This window comes from Carlito syrichta, unplaced genomic scaffold, assembly GCF_000164805.1.
Source record: "Carlito syrichta isolate Samal-C Ts95f unplaced genomic scaffold, Tarsius_syrichta-2.0.1 Scaffold113587, whole genome shotgun sequence".
Taxonomy (NCBI): domain Eukaryota; kingdom Metazoa; phylum Chordata; class Mammalia; order Primates; family Tarsiidae; genus Carlito; species Carlito syrichta.
This window is the reverse complement of record NW_007057683.1, coordinates 481,927-497,405: the sequence shown is the minus strand read 5'-3', so window position 1 is coordinate 497,405 and position 15,479 is coordinate 481,927. Positions and strand designations below refer to the sequence as shown.

Below are 15,479 nucleotides of genomic sequence, written 5' to 3'. Positions count from 1 at the left end.
GTCTGCCAGTCCTTCTGCCTGTTGCTCACCAGTCGTTTTCCCATCTCTATATTAGCTACTGCTAGCTGACCACACTCCTCAAATCTAGACAGGTCTCTCAGATGGGGGCTAGAACCTCATCTAATATTCAGAAACCACCAAGAATCTTCCTTATATCCTTCTTTAGATTCAATTTGTCATGGACTCCCTTTCTCTGGACACAGAGAAAGGGTTGCCACTCCACATTTTCCAGACCTATTCCTCAAGCTCCACGTTACTCTGCCACAGTTTGCCATTATCTCTTTCCCTCTCCAATCTCTCCTCTCCAATGGCTTCTCCTCAGTCCCAAACGCCCTGAAGTCATGCTAAGGAGCCCTTTTCCATCAAACATCCCTTCCCCGCAAGCTAACTCTCCCGGCTCACTCCACACTTTCTTCAACTGCCCCCAACCTGCCTTGGCACATCTAAGACCGCTGCACTCAGGTTTCTGCTCCCTCCAACCCCCTCCCCGCCCCAGTGCCAGTGAAACTGCTCTCTCGAATGTCACCAGGGACTTGCAAAAGTTTTGTTTCACTCCTTACTCCAAGAAACAACTGTCACTGACATTGCTGGCTGTCCCAAAGTAACAATTTCTCCTTCCTTTTAAAAGAGCGTTCCCCCAAACATGCTCTATCCTCCCTTGCAGCTAGATGTGGTCCTGGGAGGAAGTTCTGGCCAACAGTAAGTGAGCAGAGGTGATAGGAAGAGGCGTGTCTCCACTTCTCCTTTTTTCTTCTTGCTGGCTGTAGGATGTAGAGTGTAGTCTTGTGAGCCATACTGGCCATAAGGATGAAACCTACACCTTGGGGATATGAAGGAATGAGAAACCAGGAACCTCATGACCTCATGGAGCACAAATGCCCTGCCCCCAGCCCTCCCTTGAGCTCAGAGAGGCTAACTGATTAGTTGGAGGTCACAAACCAAGAAAAAGGCAGAGCTAGACTAGGTCCAACTCAGTACTCTTTCCAGCATGCTACTTGGTACACTATAAATTGTTCTGAGTAATAGGATCTATTTTCACAGGTGCATGGTAACATCTGGCTGTCAGGTTTCAATTTAGCCACCAACTCAGATCTGCAAAGTCTAAAAATATTTCTAGGAGCTTAATTTGTACATACCTTGTTTGGGATTGCCTTTCACCTCCTGAAGCACTAAAACTTCTCTTTAAAATGCCTAAATTAAGAAAGTAAAAATAACTTTACATTATTTTCTCTGCAAAATTTTATTTTATTTTATTTTTAAATGCTGGCGAAGAGGCTGAGAAAGGAGAACTCATACACTGTTGGTAGGAAGGCGAATTGCTACAGCAATGGTGGGAAACAGTATGGAAGCTCTTTAAAAAAAAAAAAAAAAAAACCCAAAAATTGAACTACCATACGATCCAGGAATCCCACTACTGGGTATATATCCAAAGAAAAGAAAATCGGTATGTCAAAGAGATAACTGCATTCCCATATTCATTGCAATATTATTCACACTAGTCAAAATATGGAATCAACCTAAGTGCCCATCAATAGCTGAATGGATAAATAAAATGTGTCATATACACAAAGCGGAATATTTTTCAGCCATAAAAAAATAAAATTCTGTTGCTTGCAACAACATGAATGCAGCTGGAAGACATTATGTTAAGTGAAATAAGCCATGCACAGAAAGACAAATAGCACATGTTCTCACTTATACGTGGGAGTTTAAAAAGTTGATCTCATGGAGATTGAAATAGAATGATAATTATCAGAGGCTGGGAGAGGCAGAGTGAGGAGAGCGAATGAATTTAGGTTGGTTAATGGGTACAAACACATAGTCGAAATAAGTTCTAGCGTTCAGTCGTACATTAGCGTGACTACAGCCACACTATGAATATTTCAAAACATCTAGAAGGGGAGATTTGGGATGTTCCCAATACAAAGAAATCATGAATGTTTGAGGTGATAGGTATCTTAATTATTCTGATTTGATCATTGCATATGGTATGCATGTTTCAAACTGCCACATGTATCTCATAAATGTGTATAAACATTAGGTATACATTTTTTAAATTTAAAAAAAAAATGAGACATATATTCAGTAAATGGCCTATAAATACTTTCATATGGCTCTAAGACCAAACTTCCAACTATAAGGGTCAGGTAGGAAATATTCTAGGCTGTGCAAGCCATAGTCTCTGCCACAACTGGCCTCTGCTGCCCTTGTAGTATGAAGGCAGTCAAACAATATGTAAGGAATAACATGGCTTTATTGGTGGCAAAAACAACAACAACAGTGCTGAATTTCTGTTACCTGAACCATAGTACATATCATAAAGATTGTCTGTTTATAAAAGCATCAGCTACAGTATAATGTTACAAATTGCTATTTACTTGACAGATTTGCTTAAGGGCTTTTTTCAAAGAAAAGATGCCAAACAAACCAAAAAGAAAACCCATTATTAATATCTAACAAAATACGGGCAACTCCTTCGGGTCTCCTCCCACTGTGGGAGCTTTTCCTGTCCTCTCAATAAATCCTGCTTTCAAAAAAAAATCTAAAAAATACGATAAAATATTTATGTCATAACCTACCTAAAGTTCTTGTCAAGGTAACTTCAAGTTACTACATGCAAAATTAAGGATCTAGCTTCTTCCTGCCTCCCCACCGACCCTTCCATCATTGTCACTAGGAATATACAGCCCTGAATTCATCTCAAAGCAGCCAGTAATAGACTTCTTCTAGAATTTTCTATACATGTTAATATGCATGAATATTTGTTTTCGGTATGATATTCATGTCTTCCCAATCACAAATGAAGACGTTTTGTTTAGCAGGCAGGAATTCATTGGAGAAAAAAAGGAGGACAGAGTATTGGAAACTAAGATTGTCCTAGAAAATCTGGAACACCTATTTGCTATTTTAATGGACCAATTAAGTTTGGAAAAGACAATAAATGTAGTTAAATCCTTAGGGTTCTAGTTTGATCTTTAGGGAGACTATTTTAAACGTTCTTTTATGAGATTTTCATAATATAATCACTGAGGAGAGATAATTATTTACACTTAATTTATTTCAGAAAATGTCTATAATTTTAACATTTTATCGACTTACTCTTTTCAAATAATTCTTTTCTCTTCATTTTCTACTTTAGCTTCTCTTTCAGTTTCAGATTTGTTGAATTTATCTAATCCTATCTTTCCTGGAACTCTTTCAATTTCACCTAAATATATCTTTTTCTTCTCTTTCCTATACCCCTGTATGCCTGTTTTCCTTACTGCTTCAAATTAAAAGTCAAGATTAGCATTATGGACAGAATTTATATACCATTATTTTTATATTTCTACAAAATTAAAATATTCATTTTATCTTATTTTAAATATAACACATCCTTTTGCTCTAATGTAAATTAAATTATATAAAAATTAGTCTACACTGAGAGTAATGTTTTCCACAGGCTTCTAATCCCTCTAACCAACAGACCCATAAAAGGTCACATCCATTATTCTTTGTGGTGATTTAGCTGTCTCCAAATTAGTTAGCTCAACTCCCCAGTTAGAACCTGCCTTTGCTGGTAGAAATAATGAAACTATTTACTTGACAGCTGAGGAAATGCAAAGCCACTGTGCTGGCTGGCCTTTGGGCTCTGTCAGAGAGATAGACACATCTTTCCTAATTAGCACTGCACCTGGAAAAGGAACCACTGGGTTATGGCTATGGTGATATTTACTTGACTCAAGTATGATTCCCGAACCACTACCTGCCAGAATCCCACAAATGGCAAACTGATATGAAAAGCTTACTGAATGTAGACTCTTTCAGAGGGCTTGAACTGAAGCTGCTGGAGTTATCCGAAATGTCCAGTTCATCATCGAGCTCTGAATATATATCTGCACATTCATAAAAACAATAAAAAAGCAAATGAACCTTGAAACGGAACAAGTCAAGAGTGGCTTCAGGCTGACACGCTTTCACTAGAAGTACCTTTCTCGATATTTTCCAGGTTGAAGGCATCATCTGACAGGATTTCGTCACAGGCTCTGTCTTCCTCCTTATTACAGGGGGTTGGGAAGCCTTCAGGGGGCAGGTCTGCACTCTCTGAAAGCTCACTTTTCAGGCTGGCCGCACCACTGCTGCTGCTACTCAAACTTGCCTTCTCAAAGGTTTCCTGGAAAGAGAAATTCAGTTTTTCGTAGCCTCTTTCTCTCTCCTTCCTTCCTCTCCTTCTTTCCTTTCTTCCTCCAGTAGGACCCAAAGTTGGTTGGAATGTATATTGAAATGCTTAAAATATCATTTAAATATTTTATGCAGAAGCAGCATCAGTTGTTCCATCTATACACTTGCTATGGAATCCATTCGGTTCATACATTTTTAAAAAGTCGGTCTACAAGCTACTGCTGGACGAAAAAGAATGGAGGTGGTAAGAGAGCTCTGGAGCAAAGATCTGTACAGTCCAGTGGAAAAAAAAACAAAAAACGGTATCCGTTTAGCAGAAATTTCTCTCCTTTAAGTTTTGTCTAAAATATTTGCTAGTGAATCCTCTCAGCACCATAGTGAATAAGTAAGGCTTACTTATCATCAAAACCCAAGGGAAATCAAAGCCAGGCCACAGAGAGTAAGAGGTGAGGTCCTCTAAAGATGAAGACCTCCCCCCCCCGCAGTGTAGGGGACTTACAGACCACTTGGGACTCCCCACTACTGCCTGGCCTGAAACTCTGCACAGCACAACTCGCCACAGGCTCCTCCCCAGTCCTCCCAAACTCTTGGGAGCGTTTCTGCTATGATGGCACCACAAGGTCGTCAGCCTGGCTGTGTGATTCTACATGTCCCTAAATGGTATTATCAGAAACTACAGAAATGATGTCTGAAAATAAAGAAAAAAAGAGTAAAGCCACTGAAGGCTGGCAGCTTTGATTTTTCTAAGCAAATGACAGTGGCAAAGAAACGACATATGACTCAGCAGAAAAGTTCCCCTTGTTTCTTTACCCACATAATTCTCGATGCCAAAGCTGTCTGCTTGTTGTGTGGGTTCATTTGTGGCAAGTGTGCAGAAACTTCTTAGGCTGTGGGGCTAAATGGTGATGACAAATCTAAGTTACAGATCAGGTAAACAAACAAACAAAAAAAATCAAGACCACAAGGAAGGAAAGAATAATAGTCAGAACAATACAAAAGTCTGCGTAAGTCAAAGGGAAGAGTTCATCTTATGAACTGTGTCAGAAATGGGTTAGTCCTAAGTTGACCACCCCTTCTTGACTAAAAGGCACCAACAATGAATGGTGCCTATTTAAGAGACGGGTTTGTGTCTATTTATTTCAGATTTTTTTTTCCTACAATTAAAATGACACCAACAGCTTCAAGGGGCAGGTTCCTGAAAACTCTGTGGTAGTAGGATTTGCAGATAAAGAAATCCTAAGACCTTATGGGTAGCTAGAGTCAGAAGAAAACCTCTACAATCTTTCACATGTTTATGTTCTCGAAACAAGGTGAAAAGATAAAAAGAATATCAAAAATATTTTGCGAATTACAAACTGTCCAATCAATTGTGCTTATTATTTCTCTTTCCTTAGAATCTTCTCAGTGCTCCTTTCTTCAAAGTTTCACTGAGATTCTGGCTTTGTTGAAGCCAACACGCAGGTGAAGGAGCATTTCTACTTTGAGGTTTTCTGACTAGTCTTCCATTCGATGCTCAAAGTCTGCTTTTATGACTCTGAATTGTCAATTTCTGCTTCTTAGGGTCCACCCTGGTCAGCTAACTTAGAACATGAGATGATGAGTGCTCTGGTTACCCTCTGACAGTGCTGCATGTGTGCTGCTCAGAAATTTCTCCAATGCCCAAAGCTAATAAGAGGTTTCTAATGGCAGCCTCAGTTCCCAGACACCTAGCCCTTCTAAACACCAAACCTAGAAGCTCCTTCTAAAGCTCAAAACCTTACTGTGAAACCCACTCAATTTCTTCCATGTCCATCTCTCTTCTCTGTCCCTAGCCACAGCACCCTTCTTCCTCTAAAGATTTTCAACTGAAGTCCTTAGAAATATACACATAAATAAGCACGCCATTTAGGGCCTTCCTTATGACCTTTTTTATTCTAAGCAAGCTATCCCCTATCCTATTTGAAAAACCACAACTGGCATTTGCAACCTTCCAAGGACTTTACACCCAAGATGTATCCATCCTATCAAGGTTTAAAAAGATGGAGGAGAATTTCTGAGTTGAGAAAATGTTTTACTGAATTGATGCAATTAAGATACTGAAATGAATATGTCTCTAAAACTAATGAAATGTTAGTAAAGAACAGGCATGGATAAGACATTATTCCTTTTTGAAGAAATGAAGAATGAGGATAAGCTGTGAGTACCGAAAAAGGCAATTCCAGACTTAAGGAGGCTTGACTTGCAACCAAAACCCAATCACCAGCTGGGTTGTGAATCAACAGTCACTTGCAGTGCCAAAATTTCATCCATGGGTAATTGAGTGTTTGCATAAATTCTGATAAAGGGAAATTCACAGTCTGAGAGATGCTTTTCAGACTCTCTAAGCATAGAAAATATGATAATGTCGAATATATAGTTTGCTTTAGAATGTAGAGTGTGTTTAAAGCTTACATTTCTAAAATGATCCCTTGTGACAGTTTTTGCTAAAAAATTGATATAGTTTTTGACCTTGTCATAAACCATATGCCACTATAGCCACATTTTTCCTACTACGATTTCTAGAGTTTTTCATTGTATTTGAGGACCCAACTCTTTATTCAAATTGCTCCCTGAAGAACTAGGGGCTGTTTAAGTCCTTTTAAATACCTCAGCGCACAGCCAGGCATGGTGGCTCAAGCCTGTAATCCCAGCACTTTGGAAGGCCAAGGTGAGAGGATTGACTGAGTCCGTGGGTTCAAGAACAGCCTAGGCAACTTGGCAAGACATTTTCCGCCCCCCCCCCCCAAGAAATTAGCCAGGCGTGGTAGTACATGCCTGTAGTTCTGGGTACTTGGAAGGCTGAGGCAGAAGGATCACCTGAGCCCAGCAGGTTGACGCTGGGATGGCCGTGAGCATGCCACTGTACTCCAGCCTGGGTGACAGAGTGAGACTCTGACTCAAAATAAAAAAATAAAAATAAAATAAATCCCTCAGTGCTTTGCACGATAACTTGCACATAGCAAGTGTTCAATAAATAGTTGCCGTGTTAAGATCAAAGCAAGAGAAGAGCCAAAAATGAAGGTGAGATCCCCTATAGGATGAGTGGGTTTTGTGACTTCTGTGGGTTTTTTTTTCTTTAAATCTTGCCCCTTTATCCAGGAGCCTACATTGGCAGTAGTGAGAAACTGCCAGGAGAGGGCTGTGGGGGAGGTACACCTCATTAACAAGAGTACCTGTATAATGAACATTTGTATACCTAACCTTGAATTGTACCCCACATCTTTAAAAAAAATTAATAAAAAAGAGCTGAAGAACTATTTGGTGAGGGACCCATTGGTAGGAGAGGAACTTCTCCCTTCCTTTCTCCCAGTTGGACTTATGAGACACTTAAAGCTTCTCTATCAGAGATGACCAGCTGGGCAACAACAATGTGCCTTTTTATCCCAGAAGGCACTGGTCAAAGGAAGAGGATGGTTGGATGTTTATGCTTGAAATGTTGAGGCCACTAGAGGGTTCTCAGAAGACATCTCCAGCAAGTACATTAATCTGTTAAAGGAATTTAGGGAGGGGGAAAGATGCAACTATGGGAGGGGGGGAATTAGGCTATTATCATCTTTTTTACTTTCTTATGAAAGTACTTTCTAATTACCTAAGATTTTTCAGGGAGTAGGAGAGAGAGTTAACTAGATTTATTTTGGCATCTGTATCTACTAGGAATGGATGGACACATTCTGTGTATCAATATGGCAGCAAGGACAATACAGTGCAAATCAGACAATAAAATTATCACAGATATAGAAATCACCACCATTATAGAAGATGCTTCCTGTCAGTGTTGGTGTAGGCGCAATTATGTTTAGCTCCGTTTTGCTCATTATAAATGTCATTTTTAGGTGTGCAGCAGATCATAATACACTTGTAGTTGAATAGCAGTTCTAACAGTAACAGACTGACATTGCCCAAGTTAATTGCTACAGTAGGAAAAGAATTAAGAGAGTCTGTTTTATACCTGCACACGTATGTTTATCGCAGCGTTGTTCACAATAGCAAGAACCTGGAAACAACCATGCTGCCCATCAAAAGAGGACTGGATTAAAAAAATGTGGTACATATACGCGATGGAATACTACGCAGCCATAAAAAAGAACAAAATCATGAATTTCGCAGCAACCTGGATGGAACTAGAGTCTATAATACTGAGTGACCTCTCATAGAAACAAAGATCAGAATATCACATGTTCTCACTCATATAATGGACCTTGAACATCCAATGTAATAATATAAGAAAATGACTGACGGTGCTAGGAAACGATGGGGGGGAGGGAGATGGGATTAACAGTAGCAAATATCTGTCTGGGGCTGGGAAAACACCTCTTATCAACAGGGTGTCTGAATGAAACGTAATTGTACACCTAACCCTTAACTGTACCCCACAAAACTATAATAAAAATACTGATTAATTATTAAAAAAAAAAAAAAAAGAGAGTCTGTTTTATTAAAATTAGTGCAATTGTTTAAATTGCCTTGCATGTTAGCTTTATAAGGAGAGAGGAAGAAGCAAGAAACAAATATTTATATGACACTGGCTGCATTCTATAGGTACTTTAGCACTATTAAAAAATATACTATTCCTTTCGTGTTCTGGAATATTCATATTTTACTAGCTATATTTGTACCCAGTTTCTTCCACCTGTTTATAATAACTGTGCCCTTAAAAACATAAATTCAGTGCCACCAGGTGCTTGATGGAGATCCTTCCAGTTGAGGTGATCTTTTATCAGTGGCAAACAAATTCTGTGCTTTTCATGGATGATAGCACAAAGAAAATTCAAAATAGGAGACATATCATCAACTGCATACTAGTGTACGTAAATGCAGTACTTAAGTTTCAAAGCATTTTTTTAAAAAACAGCCAGTGTGGTCAACTGATTGAAGGAGTCTTTAGAGCAGACAATGGCTGAGTGACCCTGCCAGCTTCCACAGTGCAATGAGCAGCTCCTCTGCATCCCTCCATCAGGCTGATGAAATAGTCTGAAGCTGGGCCCCTCCCTGTGGTAGATGAAAATCTTTCCATCTTTCAGCCCCCACATGTGGTATGTGTTTTTCCATTTCTTTTAAGAGTCAGGGTCTCACTCTGTCACCCAGGCTAGAGTGCACACTCATGGCTCACTGCAGCCTCCAACTCCTGGCTCGAGGGATCCTCCCACATCAGCCTACCGAGTAGTTAAAATTGTATGTGTGCACCCATGCACAGGGCTCTCCCAAAGATGTTTGGATGATACCATTGTCTGATTTCATTTGCGAATCTTGAAGCATTTTCCTTCTCCCATTTTCCACTTATCAAGTAGAAAAGCAATACTAAAATTAAATCAGAAAACTTGGACAAATAGCAACATTTATAAGAATTATATAAGAAAAAGGAAACACTCTCAAGTTTAGATCTTATTTATTGGTTTATTTTGAACCTCTTAACAAAAATATGCATACAAAGGTAAAAATTCTGCTAGCATGATATAGTTATAACCCCATCATTTTAATGATACTATCTTAATTAGAACTGTTTAAAAGCACACAGCATAGTAATGTACTGTCACGAAATTAAATAAATTATGGAATAAATTGATCATTACTATTCAATCTAAAAACCCAGTATCAAATTTACTATGGTGGAAAATATTTCACTGCTACCCCATAACCCAGCTAGTGCTGGATCAGAAATGGATGGATTCCTAAGGCAAATACAGACCTTCTAGAAGTAAAATTACTAGTAAAGAGGAGGAGAGAAGTAATGTCATAATCTGAAAGTGTCATTTGTTAAAAATGCAGAAGATGTGGTCTACAAAAAAATTACTGTCATGTTTCTACGGCCATGAAAATCTATTTCTAGGTATTTACCTAAAAGAATGAAAACATACCCACAAAAAGAATTTTGCAAAAAAGTCATAACTTATAAAACACCAAATCTGTAAACAACAGGAGTGTTCATCAACAGGAGACTAGATAAAGTATGGTATATTCATACAACTTAATGCTACCTAGCAATATAAACAAATTACTAATACAACATGTGTGAATCTCACAGACATTATGCCATGGCAGAGAAGCCACACACTAAAGAATACATATGCTTGATTTATATGAAGTCAAACAATAGGCAAAAGTAATCTATAGTTACAGAAATGACCACAGTCTTTGTCCTTGAACAGGGTATTGTCTAGAAAGTGGCAGAAGAAAACTTTCTGAAATGACATAAATGTTATGATTCTTGTTTTTGACTGGAGGTTACATGTCCGTCAAAAATCACTAAAGTAGTCACTTAAAAATCAGTATGTTTTACTGTATATAAATTATATCAATAAAAAAGGGAGGATTGTAGCACAGATGTGAGAACCGTGTCTATATCTGTGTGAGAGCCTGTAAGGTACTGCTTTAATTTCATAAAACACAACAAACATAGAATAGTTTCAAAACAAATCATGATTTTTCCTGAAACTTCCTTTCCTGTGTCATTACTTGTTGAAGTTTCACAGCCTTGGGGGAAATTCAGTCAACAATTAACCAGACAATAAAAGCAAATATGTTCGCAAAAATAATGTCCTTTTAAAATACATCATTTTCTACATGGCTTAATTTAATCTCCTAGCAGAGGACTGCAGACACATGCCTTTAGTGGTGTGCTCAGCAATTGTAAATGATATATGGTACAATAAGATAAAAATAAAGCAACTCAGATAAATAAACAGCACACTTTTTAAAAATTGCACTAAGAAAATGAGAATCTGGATGCTTGCATATCTGTTCAATTCTTAAATGGTCAACGTGTGTGTGTGTGTATATAAATGGCCAACTTTAAAGATACCTGAGAACTTGAGAAAAATCTCCAAAAGTTTGCTTTAAAAATACAGATTGTATTCAAAAACTAGGATAAGAATTATGTGACAAAGAAGTGAAATTATGAAGAGTTTGTGAATTTTAAAAAATAATCTTTGCTAATAAGTACTCTAACAGCTTCCTTGTTGTCCAAAGTAGATGGAATTTAAGATGACACTTATGTATGCCATATTTTGACAGTTTGACAATATCAGTTATCATAAGAATCTCTTTTGTTTAATTCACCAAAGGCTTAGAGAAAATTTCTAGGACTCACTATGTGAACACTTACTCATTGCCTTAAGCATAGGTAATTTACCAAGATCAGATGTGTTTGTTTAAAAGAAAATTTTGGCAGGCATGGAGGATGGCTAAGGGATGAAAGTGACTCCAGATAATCTGGGTGGAAGTGATTCCATCAGCTGGCAGGTCTTCAAAGCTGAGCTGAGGCTTCCTAAGATGAGAAAGAGATTCAGTCCATGGACAGAGCTTCAGCCCATGCCTAAGATTTCCAGCCTGCTCCTCCTGCTGACCACTCCCAGGAATTTTATGCTGCCTGGCCAGTCCCCACAATCATGTAAGCCAATTTTCTGCAAAAATCTCTTTATATGTATCTCCTCCTGGTTCTGTTTCACACACTTTGTGCAGGACTGTCCTGCTCATGGCATAATATCAGTATCCCTAGCTGCTGAGAGCAATAAACAATGACAGCACCCCACCATTCCCAGCACATGCTTTTCCTAATGAGCCAGGTGGACAGTGCTGAAATGGAATAATGAATGAATCACTGGTAGAGGTGAGAAAGAGACTAGAAGCAAGATAGTTAGATCCTCCAGGGATCTAACGCATGATAATAAGAATAAGAACTGAAAGGATAAAAAAGAAATTTGTCAGACATTTTAAAGACACAATTAGCAGATCTTACTAACAAAATGGATGCAGGATTTGTGGGAGAGTGAACTGAAGATGCCAAGGTGCCTATCATGGTGATGAGGTATAAAGGAAGACTGGGTCAAGGGAGGAGAGCCCACTCCCTGTGGGATTTGCTGAGTGTGACTACTGGTTAGACATACAGGCCAATGCCCAATTCAAAATGTAGGTCTGGCATGCAGAGGTGACTGAGATTAGACAGCTAGCCTTGTGGGTCTTCAGCAAATGGGTGTGGCAAATATGATGTGAAACACAGTCCAGTGTCCTCTGCCTTAATCAGAAAATTCTGGGCACTTCTCCCAGAGCCCTTCTACTATTGAGACCAGGCCGAGGCTTAGAGACACAAGAGAAGACAGGAGTAAAGAACACCAAGGGGAAAGGAAAGCAGTGATAGGTGGAAGGACAGAGAGCATGAGAACTGAAAAGAGCTTCCCAGGAGGAAGAGAAAATGAGAGAGAAGGTGCAAGTGTTTTGTTTTCCTCTTCATACCCACTCCTGCAGAGCTGAACCTTCAGATTAGAGTTAGGCAGTTGGCAGAGATACACAGAGTGCTTGAGGAGGAAACTCGGGTGCATCTAGAAAAGACTGGAAGCTTCAAAGAGGCTTTATGATCATCATAACACTATATACTATGGAGTTGATATGGGCATGTAACATAAGGCCCACGAGGGCAGAGGCCTCGTGTGTTTTGCTCACTGTGGAATCCCTCATACCTAGAACAGTGCCTGGCATCTATTAGGCACTCAGTAAATACATGTTGAATAAATAATTTAATGGCAGGCACCAAGGACACAAGAGTAAGAAAGGACGAGGAAGGCACCTGAACTGATGGGGCTAAGTGCTCCTCACTCCCAGTGAGTTCCCCACGGGCTCTATGTGGCATAGACGGAAACCCAAAGCTCTCATGTGTCCCAGTGGGAATGTCTATGCTGCACAGAGCCCATGGGGAACTCACTGGGAGTGGGGACCACTATCTCTGCCTTGGGGGCCTCCACAAAGCAGACTGCTTAAACTAATGATGGCAAAGGTGTCACAAACCAGGCCGCAGAAGAGCAGGAATAGAGACCTCCCCAGAGTGGGAGTTAATGCATCATGGGTCACTCCCTAAACTTAAACTGTGCTAAGAAAAGAGGCCATGAGTTACAGATGCCATAAATATTTAACAAGGACAGAGTTGGTGTCCCGAAATCACAGAGACAGGTTCACGTCATCTAAGGTCGGCAGAGGCCAAGAGGGGAAGGTGGCAGGCTTAGCCCTGCCCATTTCCATCAACATGGGGGTGCTTAAGCTTCCGCTGGCCTCTACCTGCCATCTTGGAAACAGAGTCCATAGAACGGGAAAGAAACTTTTGGACCAAAAGAGACTGATATAATTGGCATCAGTCACATCTACCATTTTCTGCTATTAGCAGGAACAAGGATTCAAAGCAAAATGACATATAATTATTGAAAGTAAAGTTTTATCTTGTACAAACAATTTTTACCCAAATTCATATGAAGTGAAAAACCATCAGGCTAGATGGAGCCCACTCAAGGGAAGAGCTAGACAAGCAAAACATCAAAAGATAAGAGGCCAGGGGTGGAAGAGAAAATGAGAAAGAGAATTCAAAAAGGTAAGATGGAGATCAGGATAGAGCAATGTGGTAGAAACCACTGAAGAAGAAAAAAATCAGAAAGGGCTATGTACAACAAGCAAGAACTAGCTTTAAGTTTAACCATTTGGTTGTTAGGTACTTTGGAGAAATTCAAGTTTTGGTTCACACTACCCACAGGAGTGAATTCAAACATCTGAATGAGCTATTCACAAACGTCCATCATCTAGAGCCCGCCTACTTTCCCAGACTTTCCAAACTCTGCACTGCACATAAAAACACACATTGTGAATCCGTAGGCCCAACTTTCCATCCTAGGACTGTCACTAGCTGAGGGATCTTGGACAAGTTATCCTGGTTTCTCTTTTTTGGTCTGTTAAATTAAAACATAAAACAGTACGATTCCTAAGTGTGATTCTTAGCCTTAAGCGAGCTAAGCTAGAGAGCCTGCATTTTTGCTACTCTTTCCAACCAGGAGCGATGTCCTTATCCAGTCATCGAGACTCTTTTCATTTTGCCCTGCGAGTCTCCCTGGCCTGTCGCCCACATTTATTTTCCCAAACTGTCTAAAATCATTAGAAATTTCCTCCTGCATAGGCACACCTATTCTTGTCTTCCCAAGTAGATTATAAGCTACTTCATTACTGGTATCATTATTTGTAACTTTTTGTAAACTTCGCAATGCCAGACATAATGCCTTACATACAGAAGGCATCCAACAAATCCTTGTTCTTTCATTACTAATTACATACTACAAGCATTTTCAATTTTTCTCTTTGTGTCATTCCATGATAGGCTTATGGATGTGAAAGCAGTTCTCCAAACTGAACAGACTTACTAAATTAGCAGAAAGAAAGCATCACTCAGCCTTTAAGCAGGAGTGGTGAAGATGAACTTCCTGTCAAATCTCGTTGGAAAAGAAGTGGTAATAATCCCTGTGAGTTTCATGCTGTGAGAACATGTTTCTCTCGTGATTACTCTGCCATCTCCCTGGAACATTCAACTCTGCTCCATTCGTACACATAGAAATACACTTTATTCACCCATTTAAATATTAGTCTAGGGCTGGGCACAATGGCTCACACCTGTAATCTCAGCACTTTGGGAGGTCAAGACAGGAGGTTCACTTGAGGCCAGGAGTTCAAGACCAGCCTGGGCAACACAGCAAGACCCCAGCTCTTCAAGAAATAAAAAATTCATCAGGCATGATGGTATAAGCTCCTGAGGCTGTGGTGGGAGGATCGCTTGAACCTAGTAGTTCAAAGCTGCAGTGAACTATGACTGTGCCACTGCACTCCAGCCTTGGCAAGAGAGCAAGACTATCTCTGAAAAAGAATTAAACAAACAAATATTAGTCTGTGTCGGGAGCCACAACTCCTAACAGAAGACAAAGTAAGGGTTACCTGAAAATGGGAAAAACGCTGGCTGGGAGCAAGGCCCCAGCTAAAGCCGTGGCCGTGCCAGAGGCAAAGCCCCATGAATCCTGTTGATGGGCCCCTTTGATCTTTAGGAGTGTGTGCATAAGACAGAAAGTACCCCTTTCTGGTGACAAACAAAGCATTAACTAATAATAGGCGAGGATGATGTATTAGTAAAACTAAGGCTTGAGACATGAGAAAGGAACAACAGCAAAAGCGCAGCCATTAGAGACGCTAGAGAAGGTTTTGTTACCTCTGTTTCTATGAAAAGTAAAAGTGTATAAGGAAAATAAAAAACTTTCCCATTCTTTATTTTTAATGGCTAACAGACTGTATATTAAATTAACACCTTAGACGGGTAAGAGGGAGGAGGAAGTTTGTGAGAACTGAGACAAGTCGATCCTGAGGGCAGCTGCTTTTAAACATAATTTAAGAAAGTATAGACATAGTAGATATAAATTTGTAAGGTTAAAACGATTTAGTAGTATAAGTATAATAATATAAAATAGAATAGTTATATAGATAAAAATAGGATAATGGTTAAAAATAAT

The 15,479-nt window shown here is 39.5% G+C and overlaps 1 protein-coding gene across 1 annotated transcript in view; it reads right to left on the bottom strand.

Annotated features, from left to right (window-relative positions):
* Nucleotides 1-15,479, bottom strand: part of LOC110596790 (serine/threonine-protein kinase Nek10-like) — a gene marked incomplete at its 3' end in the record, with an annotated part of 105,290 nt that overhangs the window by 53,290 nt on the left and 36,521 nt on the right. The window contains exons 5-7 of the mRNA XM_021719133.1: nt 3,970-4,153; nt 3,789-3,875; nt 1,137-1,191 (exon numbers count right to left, since the gene is read on the bottom strand). Of these exons, the coding sequence (XP_021574808.1) occupies nt 1,137-1,191; nt 3,789-3,875; nt 3,970-4,153 (326 nt within the window). The remainder of the gene's footprint in view (nt 1-1,136; nt 1,192-3,788; nt 3,876-3,969; nt 4,154-15,479) is intronic.